Source organism: Pteropus medius, unplaced genomic scaffold (genome assembly GCF_902729225.1).
Source record: "Pteropus medius unplaced genomic scaffold, Ma_sr-lr_union100, whole genome shotgun sequence".
NCBI classification, from domain to species: Eukaryota; Metazoa; Chordata; class Mammalia; order Chiroptera; family Pteropodidae; genus Pteropus; species Pteropus medius.
The window spans coordinates 16,191,059-16,211,580 of NW_024355205.1; the positions used below are offsets into that span (position 1 = coordinate 16,191,059).

The following is a 20,522-nucleotide window of genomic DNA, read 5'->3' on the forward strand; positions in this document are numbered from 1 at the left end:
AAATAAGTGTAAATTGAAGAAAATCTGGTTCTAAGAATGTTCTGAAAGCTTCTACAAGGAGATGCTTAAACTATTGTCTTCAAACAGTTCTAATAGAAAGGAAAAATGTTGAAGCTCCTTGAGAATCAAAAACCGAATTGCAACAGTCTCATTTCGAATAGTGGCTCCTGTAAAACCTCTGCACTTGGTACCACTTAAAACTTGTTACTACAGATTGGAAACGAATCAGACCTAGAGTCATTATAAAATAGGAAGCCCCCCAGAGGACTTACTCTCAAATGATGATAGCTGTGTTATAAACTCTCCTTCCAATTAATTTTATTGTTTTAGTTGATGGAATCACAGAAGTGAAATGAACCTGGAAAAAAGTGAGCACTGTTCCCAGCAGGAGCCACAATCCCAATGCCTGCAACAGCTTTAAAAAAGAATAATGAAAAAATAATGAAGATGCAGGATGCTGAGCATTGGCTTTGAGAGTAAATATTGAGTTGGAAAGACATCGACTGGAAAGGTTTTTATTTTTCATATTCAGTCCAATCAGTCTAAATATATTTATTTCATTTCCTACTGTGAGTGGAATAAGTCATCAAGCTAGAATCGTTAACTCCACAGTTTCTATTAAACTTCTTCACTCACCTTCCATAGGAGTGTTACTGTCGGGTCGATTTGCAAAGACTACATCCACATACTCGAGCTGCAGCCTCTGGAGGGAGCCCTTTAATCCTGGGAATGGAAACAGGAACAACCAAAAAGTATGAGCGCTATTAGAAAGAGTTGAAGTTTGGTTACCTTCAAGAATTAGCTTTAAAAAAAAAAGCATTGGATTAGTTTAAGTGATGTATTAATTGACCCCTGAAACCTTTTAAAAATACATCAAAGGCTGATTTTGTCTCCAACAAAACAGTCTTAGAATTTCAATACTCCTCCACTAGAAAATACATACTTAGTAATAATCTCGCACGGGGACTCATGTGGTAGTTCCCACAAGTAGCGTTTAGAATAAAAAGCCTCAGAGTTTCTTCTTGAAAAATGCTAATTAATGTTACGTATTGGATTAATTAATGGGCTTATAATGGGATGGAGATATATTTATTGCACATCAAAAACATAAAAATAGTATAAGTCAAAAATAAATGACTACCAGCTCTATCTTAAGGTACATGTGGGTTTTAATAGAAATAAATGGGTTGACAAACCAAAGCTTTCCTCAACAATTTACTGATTGGAACAAAGTTCAAAGAACTTTAAATATAACCGAGCTCTATCATTTCTATTATTTCTTATTCTTTTGAGGAGAAACAAAACACTATAAGCTGTAAAGACTTAAGAAGTAATATAAAGGAGAGAGAGAAAGCTTTTAAAAAAATCTGGAAATAATCTGCATTTCAACCCTAACCATTTGGTCACATTCCTGTGACTACTCAAAAAAATTATTTAATTTTAGTAAAATTAATACTTTTCTGAAATAGAATGTATTGTATGTAATGTTATACAACCACAGGGATGACAGTGTTCAAGAGTCATTTTATCTCATTTCCACGAAGCACAGCATTTCCTTATCAGCCTATTTAATTCCTCAGGAAGACCAAAGTTTTTTCTCTTTTTATTATAGGCATAAAATTAATTGCATGTTAAATGAGGCTCTTATAAATTTAAATTTGGCTCATTTAAACTTGATTTTTCAAACTGCTTTATCAGCCAGCCACAATTACATTTTTGACAGGAAAATGGAGTGCTTGAATATAGTTCCGGAAATATTTTTCATTTGTTGAGGAAGGATCGTCTGTGGTGCATCTTGTTAAAAGAAGCATAGATAAAGAGATCAGAGCAGACAGGTGTTATAAGGGCTAATGCCTGCTCTTCAAAAACTGCAGTGACTTTCAGACTCAGGGTATTACCTGCTATCTCAAGGGGCAGCTTGAAATTAAATTTACCTTAAAAAGCACTATGATATGAACTACTACTTAGAAGCAATTGTATGTACGGAGGAGGTAAGGGAGGACAGGATAACCAAACAAACAAATAATAGGGTGTTACGAGTATTGAAAGGTTGGAAATCTAGCATGCTGTGTGATCCCACTTGGGTTATTTCACTTTTTTTTTTTTTGTGACTCAGTTTTCTGATCTGCAGTGGGGATAATAGCACTTACTGCTACTGAATTGCCGCTGCAGAGAGCAAATAAAATCCATTGTCATGCCCTTTATAAATGCAATTGTCTGTAGAAATGTGGTAATTATAACAGTGGTGTTCACATCCGGAAAGGTTCAGAATGAGAAGTGCCAAAGTAAATACCAGAGATTTTCACCGGATCCCCTAGTTTTGGAGGGAGGCATTAAATGACAGTTTGGCCCATGCCTGGCACAGGAAACAATGTCCTTCTTTCTGATGATGGCCCTATCCTTCTGTGTCTCTTTTAAACAGCTCAGTGTGGGCTGAGAGTAAGTAGGAAAAGAAGCTGTGACTGGCTTGGCCCTGTTGTAATGCTGTGTAATCAGCCATGACAAGTCATTTACTCTTCCATGCCATAAGTATGCACAAAATCCCGATTTGAGCCTGAAATTCTGCTGGACTTGGGAGATATAAAGATGTATGGACACGGTATTCAACCCCAGGGACCTAACAGTGCATATCGAGAGCATCTACTGGCATAAGTTTATTGTTCATTGGGTAATAATGTGTACCCAAAAATAATGGCATGGGCTTGACATAAAGGTCATTGTATTGATCATTCCTCACCTCTAAATTTCTCTGGGAAGTAGAGATTCAAGTGTATTCATGTGGGAATATAAGAAATGATGTGTTGCATCATGTTAGTGATCCACCTGTCCCTACTCTGACTTTGAAGGGAAGTGAAAGGAGGACCAAGGTGGTGAGAAGTGTTCAAATTTGGGACAAGTTATATAAGCAGAAATGACAGGACATGCTGGTTTACTGGATATAGAGTGTGGAGGTAGAAGAATCAAGGTTAACTCTTAGATTTTTGGCTTGAGAAGTGAAGTGAGTGTTAGTAAGATGAGGAAGTCAGGGGAAAAGCAGATTGGTGTTGGTGGTGGGAGCCATGGTAAGTGTGAGCAGCACATGAATCAACCGCATGGAGCTCTTGGCAGCTAGAGGGACCAGTCTGGCATTCAGGGAGAGGTCAATGTGCAGGTGAAGCTCAGGGTTTGCGACCAAGTCATTTGGGCTTGCCTGAATGACTTGGCCCATGTCTCCTAGCCTTTTTGGGCCTTTCCTCATCTGTCCAAAGACGAAACGGAGCTAGGTGATCCTTCTGTTTTGACCTTTCACATGACAACAGACCAAATCAGATTGTCCTGCCTTTTCCTAAATGGATGTGTGAATCTTGAAATAGCTGAATCGGTATCAGTGTTGCAGGTTTAACTGTGTAGAAACAAGGAAATCAGTAGTTTGGAATTCTGCAGGGGTTCTATTCAAATATGCTGTATTGTTTACCACACATTTATATTTACCGCACATTTGATTTCTTATCTAGCTTTTAAAAAATGTTGCCTTAAGTAATGTACACAGTTTCCCTACATAATTTTCCAATACCTTTTTGGCAGACCTCTCAGACAAGATTTAAGACACACTTGCTTTTTTTTTTAATAAAGACTGCACTGTATTAGAATAATATACGTGGCTGCATCTCCCATTATGAAACATGGTTATCCTGGTGGGTAACTATCAACATGGTATACTGGGAAGGAATCCCGTGATGAATTCATTTGTTAAGAAATTTATTCTTTAATTGCAAAATCATAAATTATTTCTTTTTTTTTTAAAAAAAAGTTCAGATAGTAGAGCTTAACATTTGCCATTCATTAAAAACTTTCAAGCAGAGCTTTCTCAGGTTTTCTCTTTTTTTATTCCTAAAACAATAACAGTGAGTTTCTGTTTTGAATCACATAACTGTCGTTTGCGTGAAAAGCCAATGTAGACTTAGACACAGCTTTTGCCATTAAGAGCACACAAACGATTTATTTATTTTTACAATATGATTTACCAAATTATGTCTATTCTTTCATGTTAGATTCTAAAGAAATTTGATCTGCAAATTTTAACATAAGCACAAATTTGGGCTTAATGAATGTTTGTAGAATGGCTGAATTAATAAATAGACTTTCAGAGCCTGGGAGGAACTTGGGATTCTAAATGAATATAATAAATCCAATAGTGAAATTTCTACCCTCTCCTGTGAATCTAAGGAGAATGTTATTTCTTATTGGATCTAAGTCAAGGACTTTGGGCTCATTGAAAATGTCTTTTATATGAATTTTTTCAAAACTACCCTATGTATAAGTAAAGCTCATTTTACACTCTATAAACTAACTCAGGTGGCCAAGGTTATCCAGCACACAAGTGGCCAGAGCTTGATGTGAATTGGGCTTCTGTCTTACCTTTAAGAGCAATTCTCAAATTTAAGGTATGTATGAATCTCTAGTGTCGAATAAAATCACCTTCATCACAGAACAAGTACCCATGAAACCCAAAGATAATGATTTATAAATCATCCAAACTTTATTTTGGATCTAGAAGTCTCATGTTGCCCTTTTTCTGCAAAATTCACTCAATTCCCTAATTTCAGCCTGCCTAGAAATATTCTTTTTGCTGACGCTTTTGCACTCATGAACATTTTTTTGTCTTTGGCTGAAATTATGAACTGCAAAATAACACCGACAATAATAACATAATAATAATCGATCTCAATTCTTCAATTTCAAAAGTTTGAAATTTTGTGTCAAAGTTTAAATCTGGGTCAGTTTGAATTTCAGCTGAACTAGTTTATCCATCATGAGAGATTAGTTCCTAAGAGAATTTATGACTTATTTAAAGCAAGAGAAAATTTAAGATATTTCTGTTGAGTTGTATGAGGCTTGAAAAAAGCAATCTATAAAAAAGAGAAAATTCTGAAATTATCCACATACATTGGTAAATATTGAAGCGATGGAGATTTGTTAAAAAGCATAGTAGCACACATGCTCCATTCCTTTTCTCTTTGATTTTATATTTCTTTGTTGCTCGCCAGTTTGAGCCAATTTCTGAATCTTTTTTAATCAATTAGAGTAAAGAGAAAAGAAAAACAGAAATTTCTAGGCAGCACACTGATGTCCTGTTCATTCAGCTTGTTACTACAAGCTGACTTGGGTTTATTTCTGTTGACAAACTGCGGTAGATGACACAAGTAACGGAGGTAAATGCTAGAGCAGGAATGGTAACAGTTTTGAGAAGCAGGGTGGGTTTGACTTTACAATGACAAATTGGACACCAAGGCCTGAAGGGATTTTGTTTGGGTGAGGAATTTGGAAGCTTTCTCTAGTGCTAGAATGTGGTCATTTATTGTGGCAGCCTCGGAATGTTACTTACTTAGTAAAGGGTATCCTTATTCATAGAATGGTGAGTAGCGGTTGCACTATTAAGAACGATAAGGATGATGACAAAAATAAAATTTATTAAGTGCTTATTATGTGACAAACACTGTGCTCAATGTGAATTATCTAATTTCAGTTTATATATATTAATACCATAAGGTAGGAATATTTATAGCCCATTTTATAGTCGAGGAGGTGGAAGCTTAGTGAGGTTAAGTGATTTGCACAAATTATTACATTAATGACAGAGTTGGAACCTGACGCAATGTTTGCCTGATTTCAAAGCCCAAATGCCTACAAATATATAAAAAATCAGTTAGTGAGAAATACCAAACTCAAACAAAGACTTTGGAAACAAATAAATATAATTGTTACTGTTAAAAATATATATATATATAAATTAAACAATTAGTCTACATTTTAAATTAAATAATTGAATACTGGAACTATTTTTTTTCCCAGTGCACGTCTAAGGTAGTTCGATGAAGTTATCTTTATAAGTCAGTAAATACCTCCAACTTCCAAACTAAGATGAATCTCTTCAAATTCAACATTGTCTTTTAGATTAGATTCATGGAAAGAAAAAAAGTCACAATGATATGACAGCCTAGGAGAAAATATTTGCAATGCATGTAACTGACAAAGCGAGTACATCATTAATACATAAAGAGCTCCTACAAATGAATAAGACCAAGACAAACAACTCAAAAGAAAAATAGCCTAAGAATATGAAGAGTTAAATCCCCCACAAAGAAGCACATAGTTATGAAAAAAAACTCAAACCCATTAATAAATAAATGCATAAGTAGGCAAATAAACCCAGCCCATCCGTCGGATAGGTATATTCTTTTTAGAAAATAATTTCGTGTTAAAATATCCATTAGCATTTGACCTAACAATGCCACTTCCAGTTTCTGTCTCATTTACATAAGAATAGTCATTTGTATAATTCTTTATAATACTAAAAACTGGAAATAACCCATAAATCGTGTGTGTAGGTGTGTATGTGTGTGTCTAAATTTATTTTAGTTGAGAATAAAAGTAAAGTTTAACTTAATATGTATAGTTTAATTTCATTGGCTTAATACATATGCTTTTGTATTCATAATTAAGTTGCATAGATAAGTCAGTGTGACTATAGGGAAAAGTTGGAAAGGATATGCACCAAATTGTCAAACTGTGGAATAAGATGAGGTAAGCGAAGGAAGGATTTTTTATGTATTTTTATTTTTAAAGTGGTGGGATTAGAATATATTTTATGTTTTTGGTGACTGGTATTTCATAAATGAAATTTATTTTAAAGAGGAGAAAAATTATCTGTCTTAATGATTAATCATGAATCTAAAGTTATAAAATCTTGGATTTCTATGAACTAGTTCATGAACTATTAGAAAGATGTTGGAAATATATGGCAGCCCCTTTTCACGTTTTTTTCCTTTATTGAAAAAACTTAAGTATAAAATTTTTGTAATATATAGATAAGCAAGAAATAAGTTAAAATTTCTTACAATTCTCATAATTTTCACAGTAAAGTAGGGTAGTAGTAGTCTACTATGTAATAGTTCTTGCAGACTGTTTTATTTCCTCTTTATTTTGAGTGCCATAGCAAAAGCAATGGCACCATGAATCAATTACCCAGTGGTAATTTTCTTCACTTTTTCCCCTATGCTTCCATAGTCTTTTTTAAAAAGTACAATAGTCTTAACATAGGTCCACACAAAAATTTGTACACAAATATTTATAGCAGCATGATTCGTATAATAGTCAATAAAGTGAAAGCAACACAAATGTACATCTATTGATGACTAGGTAAACAAAATGTGGTATAGTCATATGATGAACTTTATTTGGCAATCAAAAGGAATTAAGTACTGATACATGCTACAACATAGATAAACATTAGGCTAAGTGAAAGAAGCCAGTCACAAACTATCACATGTTGGACAATCTTATTTATATGAAATGTCCAGAACTGGCAACCCTATGGGGACAAAAATAGATTCACTAATCTACTTGCTTAGGGCTGTGGGAGCAAGTAGTGGCAGCAAGGGAATGACTACTAGCGTGTATAAGGTCTCTTTTTGGGGTGATGAAAATGTTTTAAAATTAAATTATGGTGATTGCACAACTCTGTAGTTATAGTCAGAACCAATGACTCGTATGCCTTAAATGAGTAAACTTTTATGGAATATAAGAAATTATATCCCATATAATTATATCTCAGTAAAACTCTTGAAATCTTATGGAAGCATTTTATTAATGTCAGCATAGCTGTAAATGAAAAGAGTTCTAGAAAATTCGGCTTTTTTCCGAGTTTCCATTCTTTCCTCTCCCTACACTCCCTACACTCAATCCCAGGAAGAAACTTGGTTGATTGTGGTTCTTTTTATGGAGAATTTTTCCGCTCCCGAAGTGTTCTAAACTTATTTGGTTGATACCTTTCCTGAATCACCAACCCACAGATGAAAACAAAATGGAAGCAGCAGTACCTACCTTCAATAATATGTTTTCTTGACAACCCTCTTTCCGTTTCAGCTCTAATAAGAAAAGAAGCAAATGACTTTCAGTGGGGTGTGCTTTTTTAAAAATCTATCTTTCAAAAGAACAGAATAATCATTCTAGAGAGTTGCTAATTTTATACCCTGTTCTTGGCAAATTCTGCACCATTGCAGACTGGTGGGCAACACACTGAGTCTCTTTTCTTTGGGGACCCCAGGAGATGAATTAACCATGACTGTCATCACACCATAGCAATAACAACTCAGCCATGCACACTCTGTCCAAATGTAATTTGACACATGGCTCAACCTTCCCACCTTGTCCCAACCAATCCCAAGGAAATTTTAAAAATAAAATAAAAGGCTTGACATAAGTTTGTGAGCTTACTATAAGATTGCCAGGCTGTTACTGCCATTAGCTCTTCTGAGAAAGGAAGCAAATTTGAAAGTGCCTTTTAACTTTCAAAAGAAATCAACAACTCTTTTCTTTTAAAATGCAATCAACCAACTTTTCCTTAAATTAGGATCCTAAGAAGACCAACTTTTAACCAGGACTTTTGCCTTTTCAGATCATTCTCAAACTCTAGCCAATTAGAAAGAAATATGATCCTTGGGTTTTAAAATATTGATGAAATGTTTCTTCAATATCAATAACTTTGGCAATCTCTTTTTAAGCATAGTAGTTTACCGTTTACCTTTGGTGATTTTGTATCTTTTATAAGTATATTAGACAATATTCTGCATAGTATACTACTGCATAATTGTTCTTGCAGATTGTCTTACTTTCTGTTTATTTCCTCATTATAGGCAAGGTTTTGAGAACCATTGCAAAAGCACCAGGCAATGTCACCACGAATCAGAGCATAGACAAATTAAATCTACATTTCTTGTACGTACCAAGTTGCTTTCTTTTTATATAGACTATAATAGGAATAAAAATCAAAATTCCATCTTTCTATCTTCAGATTCATCATAAACAGACTCAAAACAGCAATAAAATACATGTGTGTGTTTGTACACACATACATTTTTAGTAGAACATTCCTAAAAACTGGCTTCTGCCTCCAGTTTTCTTTTTAACTATGTATTGCCTATCGATTATAAGGAGGTGAATAAGATTTTGGTTGTTTGTGGGGGGTGGGAATTGTTGTTGTTGAGATTTCATGGAAATCCCAAAGATTTCCATGAAAATGTATATGGAATAGCTTGATGTTTTCTTACATGTTTTTAAAAAAGACCAGACTTCTAAGTCCTGCTGGGTAATGTAAGTACCAGTTCAAATACAAACAGGTCCATCGGAAGCCAATTCATCCTGTGACGTTTGTTGTGCGTCTCACACCAGAGAGAGGACTTCTCTTTTATGCGGCCTGACAGTGAGTGTTATTCTCCAATGAGAAGCTCTTTTTGATGGGCACTTTGAGAGTCCTCTGCAGAAATGATCAGAGACTTACACTTGGGGCCGGACAAGATATTTTTATCTTTGTGATCTGCAGAAGTCTTTGAGTTTGGGCAGATTTGAGTAGCTTTTCTTCTGTGATGCTGTGTGCTTATTTTCTTTTCCCAAAATTCAAACTCTGTTTTGGAAACTGTTCTAGGAATGAGATTGGTATTTGAAAATCTCTGTAAATCACTTAGTAACAGGTGACCACATGTTTTGTACTACATTTCTTTGGGGGTATCTTGCTAAAATTGAATCTTAGGCCAATTTCTATTTCCTTCCAGTGAGAAAAAATAACCTTTTCAAATTAATTAATTTTGGTACATTAGACGTGAAATGGTTGCCTAAAAAGATAAAAGCATGAACTACTAGTTGTTTCCTGTCAAGAAGGGAAAATAAAAGGTATTTAACTTACTTTCCGCCCCAGTAGAGTTTGGTTGTTATGACCAAGCTGGACCTCCTGTATGTTAAACAGACAAGCGCAAATAGAGACATATTACGTAAATTGCCAGTTATTGTACTGAATCATATTATTGTTATAACATTATTGTCATAAAGAATTTATTGTACTTCACATTTTTAAAAATTTGGTAAAGAGGTAAATTTGTTAATTCATGTCACTGAAATATAAGGACAGAGAGGGAAGCTGGCAAGTGGGGACTTGAAGTCAGATCCCAGAAAAAGAGATTGAATGGAAATGATCTCTACCAGGTGGGGTGAGAGGACGTAGAGGGCTGTGACAGCAAATAAGTGAGCAGGTGGTAGCGCAGGGAAGGGAAGTGGTAGGCGTGGAGGGTCAGAAATAGTAAAGGAGATGCATAAGTAGAAGGATGTAAAGGATGGATTGCTTTAGTATCTCAAACAAACAGCCACCAACTAACACTCACTTAGCATCTGACATAAGTTAAGTGAGTGAGCATGAACTTTCCTGGAGTTAAGTCTACCATCCAAGGACCATGGACCCAGCAGTGCTGAGTTACTCCCCTTTCCAACCATCATATTCATGTAGGCAGAAACTGTCTACATGAAAATATGAACAATGAAGTAATTTGTAATCGTCAATAAAAAGGAATAAAATTTATTTGAGTGTCTTATTAAATGGAAATGTTGTTTCAGGAAAACAATCATAAAATCCTTAACTCAAAGTTTTACCACCTTACGCTTAAGGGAATAAAATGTGAGCATCTTGTCAGCAAACTTATTACTTTCTCAAAACCACACCCACAGACAGAAAATGCCATTATAATTGTGGAATAAGAAATATGTCATGAGAACTATAGTCATATAATTTAAAATTGGGAGGCAGATCTCAGAGTAATTTAGTTTCTCTAGGAATGTAATTCAATTGCACTGGTCTAGACAAAACAATCATTTGTGATTCAAAGGTTAAGACCAAACTTTGAGAGTATTTGAAATAAGGCATTTATAATTCCATCAGCAGTAGCAGTGACGCCTCAGGGCCCTGAGGTATAAAACCTAGTATGATTAATGATAACCAATGGGGAATGATGGTGACAATTCTGACAACTTGGCTGCAGTAGGAAAAATTTGTAGAAAATGTCAGCAACCCCATCCCACAGAAGTTAATTCCCTGAAAAGTAATTTGAATCACTGTAATGCAAAATCTACAGATATTTGCATCCGGAGATTATACACCCCAGAAGGTGCACTTTCTAGATTGATCCATCAACCTCATGAGACCTAGCATAGCAGCCATCTGCCACAGGGGAGCAAGGTCTCCTTTAGCAAACGTTTTCAGAGCCTCAATAAAAGGCTGGATGGAATAATATAAAAAATGAATGCAGCCCTCTTGATTATTCAGGGCATTTGGGCCTGCCAAAGCCACACATTCTCTTCAGATACTACCACCACAGACTTACTTATTCTTCCAAAGTTAGGCTTTCTGTAAAGTGGTTAGTCTATACGGGTGTGCACACTAATTCAAATGGAGACAGCAACCTGGCAAATTATCTCTGACCTTGCGGAGGCATTCAGAGTGGGTGGAGCAATCACACGAATGTTTTTCTTTGGTATAGCGCAGCCTTTAAAAATACTTTTGCACACCTTATATCACTTTATCAACATAACACTTCATGAACAGCTATGCCATCCGTTTTACTAGTGGGGAAATTGAGATCGAAGTGAAGTACCTGGTCCTGGACAGCACAGCTGGCCACTCGGTGGCCCTGGGTCTAGAAGCCAAGTACCATAGTTGAAACTGACTTTATAGACTCCATGCTGTGATGATACGGTTTATCTTTTTATCAGTCTTCTGGGGGCAGCTGTGAACTGATATCAATATTCTGCAGCCTGGTGATAACTTAAGTTTGTATTTGCAAGACCAAAGGGCAGTTTGAGAAAGATGCATGTTAATCTAGTTCTTGTGGGTGTACAGTAGGCTGTGAAAGCCCCGAAGAGCGATGGCTAAATGTTCTCTGGGTGTCGAGGGGAGAAGAGCTACTGCACTGACACTTCTCCTTCCTCGGTGTTCTCTGCCAGCCTGACCTCGCTGCGGATTTCACTGGACTCACCCCCAACGTCTCTGCTACGGGTTGAATCGTGTCTCTCAAAAAAATATGTAAAAGTCCTGACCCCTCAGTACCTCAGAATGTGAGCTGGTTTGGAAACAGTGTCACTGCAGATGGAATTAAATTACGATGAGGTCATACTGGAAAGTGTCGAGCCCTTAATCCAATATGACTGGTGTACTTATAAGAAGACACACAGACACACATGAGGGGATGTGATGACATGTGATGACAGAGGTAGAGGTTGAAGTGCTGTATCTGCACCAAGGAACACCAAAGATCACCAGCAACCACCAGAGCCTCGGAAGAGGGAACATGGCCCTGCCCAAACCTTGATTTTGGACTTCTGGCCTCCAGAACTATAAGAGAATAGATTTCTGTTGGTTTAAGCCATCCAGTTAGTGGCTCTTTGTTACAGCAGCAGCCCTAGGAAATTGATACAATGCCTATTTGGGCAGTGATGGATGGACCAACGTAATGAATGGGAAGGTCACTCAGGCAAGGTGGAGGACTGGGTGGGGATCTGAATATTTTTCCATTTTTAAGGTTGAATACAGTTCTCTTTTAACACCGTTACAGTCCCTGGAGTTGGGGAGGAAGATAAGGGGAAAGTAGGTCACCAAACTGTATTTGTTGACATCTCCATAACTTTCTGGTTTTCTATTTCCACAAGGCCCTCTATTCCTACCAAGCACTTATCTAAGAGTGAAGAGTAAGCATCCGTGGAGTAAGAATACATGGAGCTCTGTTTGACCCTTCCACTTTCCCCTTCCATTTAAACGCTTTGTGCAAAGGCATAATAAAACCAGTCTTGAGCTATACTTTTTTGAGAATGTCCATTTTTCCTAGACTGAATTTTATACAAGCTACAATTTTATATGCATGGGTCCAGAGTTCTTTGCATAGTTGTCTCACGAATACTATTGAACCGTTATTTATTTGGCCATCGGCAGATATTATTCCAGAGCAGAATAGGACCCCAAACTTGTCCAGTGGTCTTTGTTGGGCTTTGCCTGATTCTGTGCCCATGCTGGGGAAGAAGTGGCCTTTGGGGTTGACGCACTTAGTGAAATGGAGGGGGATTGCCACCCTGCCCCCCAGGCCCCCACAGATGTTGCAGCATCCATTATCATACTCGCTTTGGCTACAGATGGCGATGGGATGAGACGTGACCCCTCAAGGATAGCAGATGAAACACTTTCTTGAATGGCCAGGGAATAGGGCTCCCAGTACACAGGCGAGACATTGGCAGTTAAGAAAGCTTTAGGGTATTTATCTCAAGGACTTCTTATTTCATCATTTCTTTGCATTCATAAATATGTGTGTATAGTATAAATAATCAGCTTCCTGTCAGCTGGCTTCTTTCACCAAATTACTACAAATGGCAATCAGAAGCCATGAAAATGTCACTTTCTTTTATGGACGAATACTTCCTGAACCTTCCCTCCTTATCTGCTCAATCCCACAGTAATTCACTGTGATTAATGATTAGTCAATAATTTTTGAAGCACAAGTAATGAACTGGCTGGTATTTATTTTCAATCCACGTGAATCATTTTTTTACGAAGAGTTGACTTACGTTTTGTACAAACTTTTGGCCAGTTTTTTTTTTTCTTTTATGCCTACAGCACCTGGTCTTTTTAGGTGGTCTCCTATCCAAGTACTAACCAGGCCCGACCCTGCTTAGCTTGTTGAGGGTGGCATCGCCATAGACCATGGACCATGGCTCCACAGGGGCGTGAACCCAGGACCTTCTGTGTGTAAAGCAGACATGCTAACTGCTACACTATGGAACCACGTCCTGGCTAGTTGTAATACAATTTTATTTTCCCTTCCTCGATACAAAATAATAAGTCTTTTTAAAGGCAATTAAGTGATTATAGTGAATGCATTACCTCCAGCCTTTCTTCTTGATGATGCTCCCCAGAATCACTTCAGCTCTGAAGGAGGAAATGGATAATATCTTAGGGTACAGTGTCTTGGAAACGCAAGAGTCAATCCGAAACACTAGAGCCATCCCTTGTTTGAACTCTCAATGCCTCCATGTCCCGAAAATAGAAGCCACTCTCAGCTGGTAGCACAGTTTCTGCTATTTCTGCTCATGCCTGCAGAATCCTGCTCCAGAGCATTCCAGAAGCACCTGCCAAATCCTGACACACTGGCAGGAGACCACCTGCAGTTCTGATATTAAGAAACAGCAGCCATTTGGCAGTTTTTTGTTTTTAAACCACTGATCCCATATATAAATGTCCTGCTTGGGGTATCCAATCTATTTGCTGTGGTCTCCAATTGTGACTATGAAGGACAATGAGACCTCACATTATTTAGATAGAATATAATGACTTCCAGGAGATCTTGCAGGATAAAAGAAACCATGCATGGGTATCCCAGAAGCCAGGGCTGCAAATGTAGAGGCCCACAGAGATAATGTCCTGGGTTCCAGTGACAAGCATTGCATAGAAGCAGGACATAAGGTGTTAGAGAAGTGAGTGACCTTCCCGCACCTAAGGCTGGGTCGTGGAGAGGTATACTGAAGACTCCCCACTGTGTCCCCCCATCTACCTAGCTCAGCTGGGACCCTAGCTCGAGGAAACTTACACTGTCTTCTAGGCCTCTCCCAGTAAAACCAACTTGTGAGAAGCAGCTGGTCTCTCAGAGGCTATGTGAATGGGGACATTGACAGAATTAGCACTTTGTCCGTTAGGGCCCTATGGATGGAGGTCATTGTTAATCGTTGTCTTAACTGAAAGTTCTGTCTTTGTTGGAGTGGGTTTAGGAGCCTGGCAATAAGCCACAACGCAGTTAGCTGTGGAGCATGCCGCAGACAGACATGCACCGGATGTGACACCAGCGTCCTCATCTTCCTCTCCCCTGCCTCTCTGACGGTTGCCTTTTGCAACCTTGTGTTTCACAGTGGGAACCTGTCTCACTTACACACTGACAAGCAGTTGGTAATTAACCAGGACTGATTATCCTTCACAACAGGAATAAAAACGGAACTCTAACAGACTTGTTCATCATTCCTCCCTTTTGTCAACCTTAGCTCCTCTTGGTATTGAGTAGGATTCGACAAAAGAAGAAAATAGTGAGAAAACGTAGACTATCGAAAGGAGCAAGGCCTTATTGACTTTATTTTTCTTGGACTCAACAGGAAACATCAGGGATGTGGTCTCTGAACCTCCTTGATGGTCCTTAAATATAGACCCGCCCTTGAAAAGGAGGAAACCCACGCAAAGAAAAATGCATTTCAACCAGGCAGTGACGAACGTGACTGAGCAAAGCCAGCAGTTCGATTGTAGTTCTCACCTGGAAGCGGGGAATTAGGCCTGTCGGTGATTATGCATCACAGTCCTGCTAGAAAATTGCAGAGCTGCTCAAGCAGCTGTCCAGCCATTTAGTTCCTTTTAGTTCTTGGGGCTGCATCCATATTCACAGTGGGGGCCAAAGTGCTCCAGTGCTGTTCTGAAATATGCTTCTTGTGCCTAAACCTGGAGTGCGTGGATCTTGAGGCCTGGCCTCAGTGGCACATTACGCATGTGTTCAGATTTGGGAATAATCCCTGTCCTAGAGCCCAAACCTGCTCTCTAGTCAGTGAGAGGGTTCGTAGCAAGATACGACTTTTCCAGCAAAAGAAGCAAGGCCTCTTTGCAACCCTCTCTGTCCTCAGAGTGGGGTCTGAAATGCCCTCTTGTAAAAGATACTGAATTTCTTGGCCTCTTTGGGAACCCCTCCTTTAATCTCTGATCTACCTGTAATCCTATGTGGAGGGACAAGTCTGCAAACAGAAAAAGCATGCTCTGCTTCCCCACAGAGAGGAAGGTCCAATTTCCCTCTGGAATTGAGGAACTATGAGATTTGATTATGAAATTAAGAGACTAGATTTTGAGCAACCACACCGTAATCTGCTAATTTATTTGCTCACTCATATAGGTAACTGATGTTTATTGATCTCCGCTGCCACCACCCTGGTCCCAGCCACCTCGGCCCTCATGTTGGCCAAGGCGATTGCTTCATGCAGGGACCAGAGGCAGGAAGGTGTGGGTGTGCAGAGGGGGCCGGAGATGGTCAGTATCCCTAACTGTGGTGGTGGTGGTACAGGTGGGGAGAAACAGTGCCATCGGCAAGTGTGGGAAGGGTGGACCCTTCTCACTGGCGTGTCAGCCATAGTTTGGGCAGAGTCTCTTGGTTCTAGAAATGCCACTTGAGGGACGCAAACAGGTGCCGACTTACTTTCCAGCGGCATAGACCTCGGCAGTATCAAAGAGATTAACACCACTTTCGTAGGCGATGGTCATCAGCCGTTCAGCCACCTGCAAGAAGATGGGAAGGTCAGCCGGAAAAGCCAGGTGCTTCCCAAACCTGAGAAGCGGCTTTGAACCCTCCAGTGGTCTTCAAAACTCTGAAATTTCACTAACCACTCCTTGTTTTTCTCAGTTGTAGGAAACAAAGAATGCAAGAAGCTCCCACCAGCCTATATGGGGGTAAATGTATCCTTCTCCTCAGCCACCTTCCTGGCACTGAGGGATTTCCGTCAGTGCTGAGGTAAGCCAGCTGTCAGGAAGGAGCACAGTGAGGCAGACAGACTTGTTGCTCACGCCACGTGGGAGATCTGGTTTGCAACATTCTCTGTGGCATCATTTGTATTGTGGCCGATTCCATTTCTCTCCTTTCTCCAAGCCAATAGGTTGTGGCACCTGGGCGACTCATGACCTAAAGGTTTGTGCTTTCTTTCCTCAAGGCTTAGCAGACTGTGCTGATGAACCGCAGGTGAGACGAAGCTGTGACTGTTGTAACTCCTGCCACCCCCATCTCAGCAAAACCCCGGACACCATCACAGAGTGGCCAGCCAGCCTAATCGACTGGGATGGAGGGCGTGAGGCACTGGCTCCTCCCTGTCAGTCTGAAAAGAGATCTCCAGGCTCCTTATTCCTTCCTTTGTGCTGCCGGACGTAAGTGGCCAGTGTGACAGAAGTATCCCAGCGGGGATAGCTGTGAACAATGGCCTGAGGGATAACTATAGAGACATAGCCGCAAGCAAAGAGTGGAGAGGGGCCATTTTTCATTTTGCTGATAGACTTATTAGTCCACTGAGAAATTACACACCTCGTAAATAATTAAAATTGATTTTTCCATTATGTTTTTGATTGCAGGCTAAAGGTGCTCCGTCAGCATTTCCAAGATAAACTCTTTTCCTGTTGTTTTTAAAACTGGCCAACCAAGAAAATTGTTAGGTTAGCAAAATGGAGTCCCTGCAAATTCTTTAGAAAAATAGCAGCGAAAATGCTATCACTGCCTTTAATTTAGTACTATTGTGACATTTATCCTAAGTAAAGATTGGAAGTTAAGACAGGTATAGTTTTTCCCACTGTGACTGTCCTGTGTCTAAGAAATCATTATGCTTGAGTGTACATTACCCTTGTGTCATATCACATGACATACCGGTAGATGATTATTGGGAAATGAGCATAAATTTTATATAGAGAGAAATTTTAAGATAAGATGGAGAATCATGAATGGATAGTTGGAGTAAATGATTGCTGAGATGTTTCCCAATCAGGGGATTTGAAGACCTCAGTGTAGAAGAATGAAATCACTGGACTAAGTCAGAAAACCAGCTTTTTAAATTTTTATTATTTTTTAAGTTTTAATTTTATTTTTTTAAGTTTATCGAGTTAACATTGGTTAGTACAATTATATAATTTTCAGGTGTACATTATAATTTGATGTCTCTATATTATATTGTGTATTTACCACCCAAAGTCCAGTTTCCTTCAGCTACCATATATTTGGTCCCCTTTACCCACTTCACCCTCCCCATATCTCCCTATATTTGACCCCTTTTACTCCAGAAGACCAGCTTTTTGCCTTGGGTGTACAGTTACTGGATAAATCAACTTGAGCAAGTCATTTGTCCTCTCTGTAGGACGGTTTCTTCATCTACGAAATGATGATAATTCTGTTCAGATATCCCATGGAGCCCTTATGCCCAGAGCCAGTGGACCTCCCCTTTCTTCCCCAGGATGTACTATTCTAATTGAGGCCTAGAATTCCTATAGCTCTATTACTACCTGAGGATGAAGTCGATACACAAAGGAATACAAAAATATAGGGCCAAGAGAATCACTGAGGAATGGAGTGGGGGCCACTGATTGAGTCAATCCTGAAGCTTGCTCTACCTCTACCGTACAAGTATGAAAGTCCAAATAACTTCTTTCCTAATTGATTAAGCCAATTTGGGTTAAGCTTATTGTTACCTGCAGTTGAAGGAACCCTAACTACCTTACAGATGAGAAAATGTCAATAAAACTCTGAAAATTAAGTGCTATAAGATGATAATATGCTATTTACCATTATTTAACCCATTTCTTGTTTAGAAAAAAAAGTGCAGCTTGCTGTCAGCATTAATTTAACATCATGCAAATGAATGCTTCGTTTTCTAGGATTTGACATTTTCAACGGTCAAGAATTACTATATTTATAAATGGAAATACCACTACTAAAAACAGGATGCTATAAATAGAATGATGTCATTTGTTTCCAAAGATGATCGATATACTAGAGCAATGCAAAGGTAATAATAAAAGTGAGATATTCCGTGGCAAACTTTGGGGGTAAGGTTAGGGCTGTACTCCACGGAGTAAACACTACAGCCACAAGTGCAGCTGGCGAGTATTCTCGGGGCAAACGGGAAATGGGTTAATAATAATATTCTGATGAGTAACATCTATCTTGATTTTATGATGAATCATCGTTGGGAGGCACCTCGCAGAGTTATCTAGTTTCATGTTTGAATCTTTTCAATCATGTCCTTGTCAAGCGGCTCTTCAACATATGGCTGAACTGTCCCAGTAATGGGGACATCACCGTCTGATGAGACAGGACTGATAATTGCATCCCCCAGAACATTACGGTGTGGTCATCCCAGGATCCCATATTTGTACTGAACTCATCTGAAGCAGAGAGAAAGCAGGAAAATCTGGGGAGGTGGATTTGTTGCTATTTGTCCGCACCGTTGCCATGATCTTGAGCAGTCTAACCACGGGTGTGACTGGTCTGCCTGTGTCTCCCTTCCCTCTTGTTACTGACATTCTCTCTGCAGGAACCTGCGGGGAGCCACAGCTGGTTTCTGGAAGGACAGTAGCTAATTGTCTGGTGTGTATCTGAGGTCAGAGCCGTTGCAGCCATTTACGAAAATTGTATTGTTGAGTTTTTAGAACCGTAATTTTAAAATGATTTATTTCAGAGCCCAGACCTTCACACTCTAACCTGGGCAAGCTGGGCTCATTGCAGTGGAGTGGCAGACACCGTAAAGGAGAGAGCAGAGGTGCAGGAGAAATTGATGCGCTTACAGTTGGCCCCTCTGATCCAAAAGGGAAGCACCATACCAGGCAGTAGAAGGTTATGAACATGCTGGAACACAGTGGATTATTAACTTCGGACCTCCTTCCCTACTTGTCATCTATTTTGTATATAAGTGTGCAGTCATTGCTCTGATATCTGTGGACTTGTCTCTGTGCCTACTCCACACACCCTTCCTGATGCCAGTCAGAGGGCCCTGTAGTGGATTCCGTGATGGACACCAAGATTCTCCTTCATAACTGGAGGACTTATTCCCATAGATGCTGGGAATGCTGACATCGGATGGCCTTCCGCTGTCAGCCCTCTCTGGAAATTGCACTTAGCTAACGAGAGTCGATTAGCCCAAGGTCAGATCTGCTTCTCAGGGCAGCCTCTGTCCAGTGACTGGTCCTACAAGAAATATCAGTGCTCAGTCCTCTTGCCCCAACTTGGGACAACCTTGTAGGGCCATCTCAGCTTCAGAGCTCCCCATGGGGTCAGCTGAGGTCATTGTTGAGACTGCATCATGGCTCAGTTTCTCTATCTGCCTGATTCTGCTTCCTTCCCTGTCCTGTGTTGATCCTGAGAGCACTTCTAATACTGTTCTGCTTGCTAATCTCTATCTCAGAGTCCACTTCTCAAGAAATCCCCCCATGTAACACATTCTCTATGGGAACAGGCATTCAGATACATAAGAATATGCAAATAAGACTTCTCCCTGGGTCTATTAAATAACAATGGTGACCTTGGGATCTATGGAAAAGACCCTCAGTTCCCCCAAGCTTCTGCTCAGGAATGATAGAACTACCATGTCATATAGGAGGAACTGAGGCTCAGGGAGGTTGGATTGACTTGCTCAAGCTGGGGTGACTGACTGTCCTGGTTTGCCCAGGCTGGAGAGGTCCCATGCTAAAATGTGAAAGTCCATGCAAACTGGGACCAGTTGGTTACCCTAGGTGGAGCCAAAACAAACAAACGAACATACAAACAACAGCAATAAAATCTTTTCATAAAGTGACTAATATTCATTCCAAACTGCTTCCTTCTCCATTTATTGAGCCTGCGCATTGACAGCTTCAAGGATTAGTAGTCTAAAGGTGAAGAGTACAAGAATCCAGATAAAACTGAAAATGATCTTTGAGTCAGTCTTAACTATTTCCTGTGATTAAAGCATTATCCTTGTAAAATGCCAGGATCCCAGGAAAAATTCTCCTATTGTACAGCTCTCTCTGCATTTTCTTTGATCAGCATAATAGAAGCCAAATTAACTTACCTCATCTGAAATTTGACCTCCAAATGTCACCCATGTTCCTAGAAAAGAATAAATATTTGCACTTTATTTATAATCAT

The 20,522-nt window shown here is 39.3% G+C and overlaps 1 protein-coding gene across 2 annotated transcripts in view; it reads right to left on the reverse strand.

The window, feature by feature from the left end:
- KCNAB1 (potassium voltage-gated channel subfamily A regulatory beta subunit 1) overlaps positions 1-20,522 on the reverse strand; it is a 292,035-nt gene that overhangs the window by 47,695 nt on the left and 223,818 nt on the right. For both annotated transcript variants that reach the window (XM_039857666.1, XM_039857667.1), the window contains exons 3-8: positions 20,446-20,483; positions 16,065-16,144; positions 13,730-13,774; positions 9,722-9,766; positions 7,864-7,907; positions 637-723 (exon numbers count right to left, since the gene is read on the reverse strand). In XM_039857666.1, coding sequence (XP_039713600.1) covers positions 637-723; positions 7,864-7,907; positions 9,722-9,766; positions 13,730-13,774; positions 16,065-16,144; positions 20,446-20,483 — 339 coding nt within the window. The remainder of the gene's footprint in view (positions 1-636; positions 724-7,863; positions 7,908-9,721; positions 9,767-13,729; positions 13,775-16,064; positions 16,145-20,445; positions 20,484-20,522) is intronic.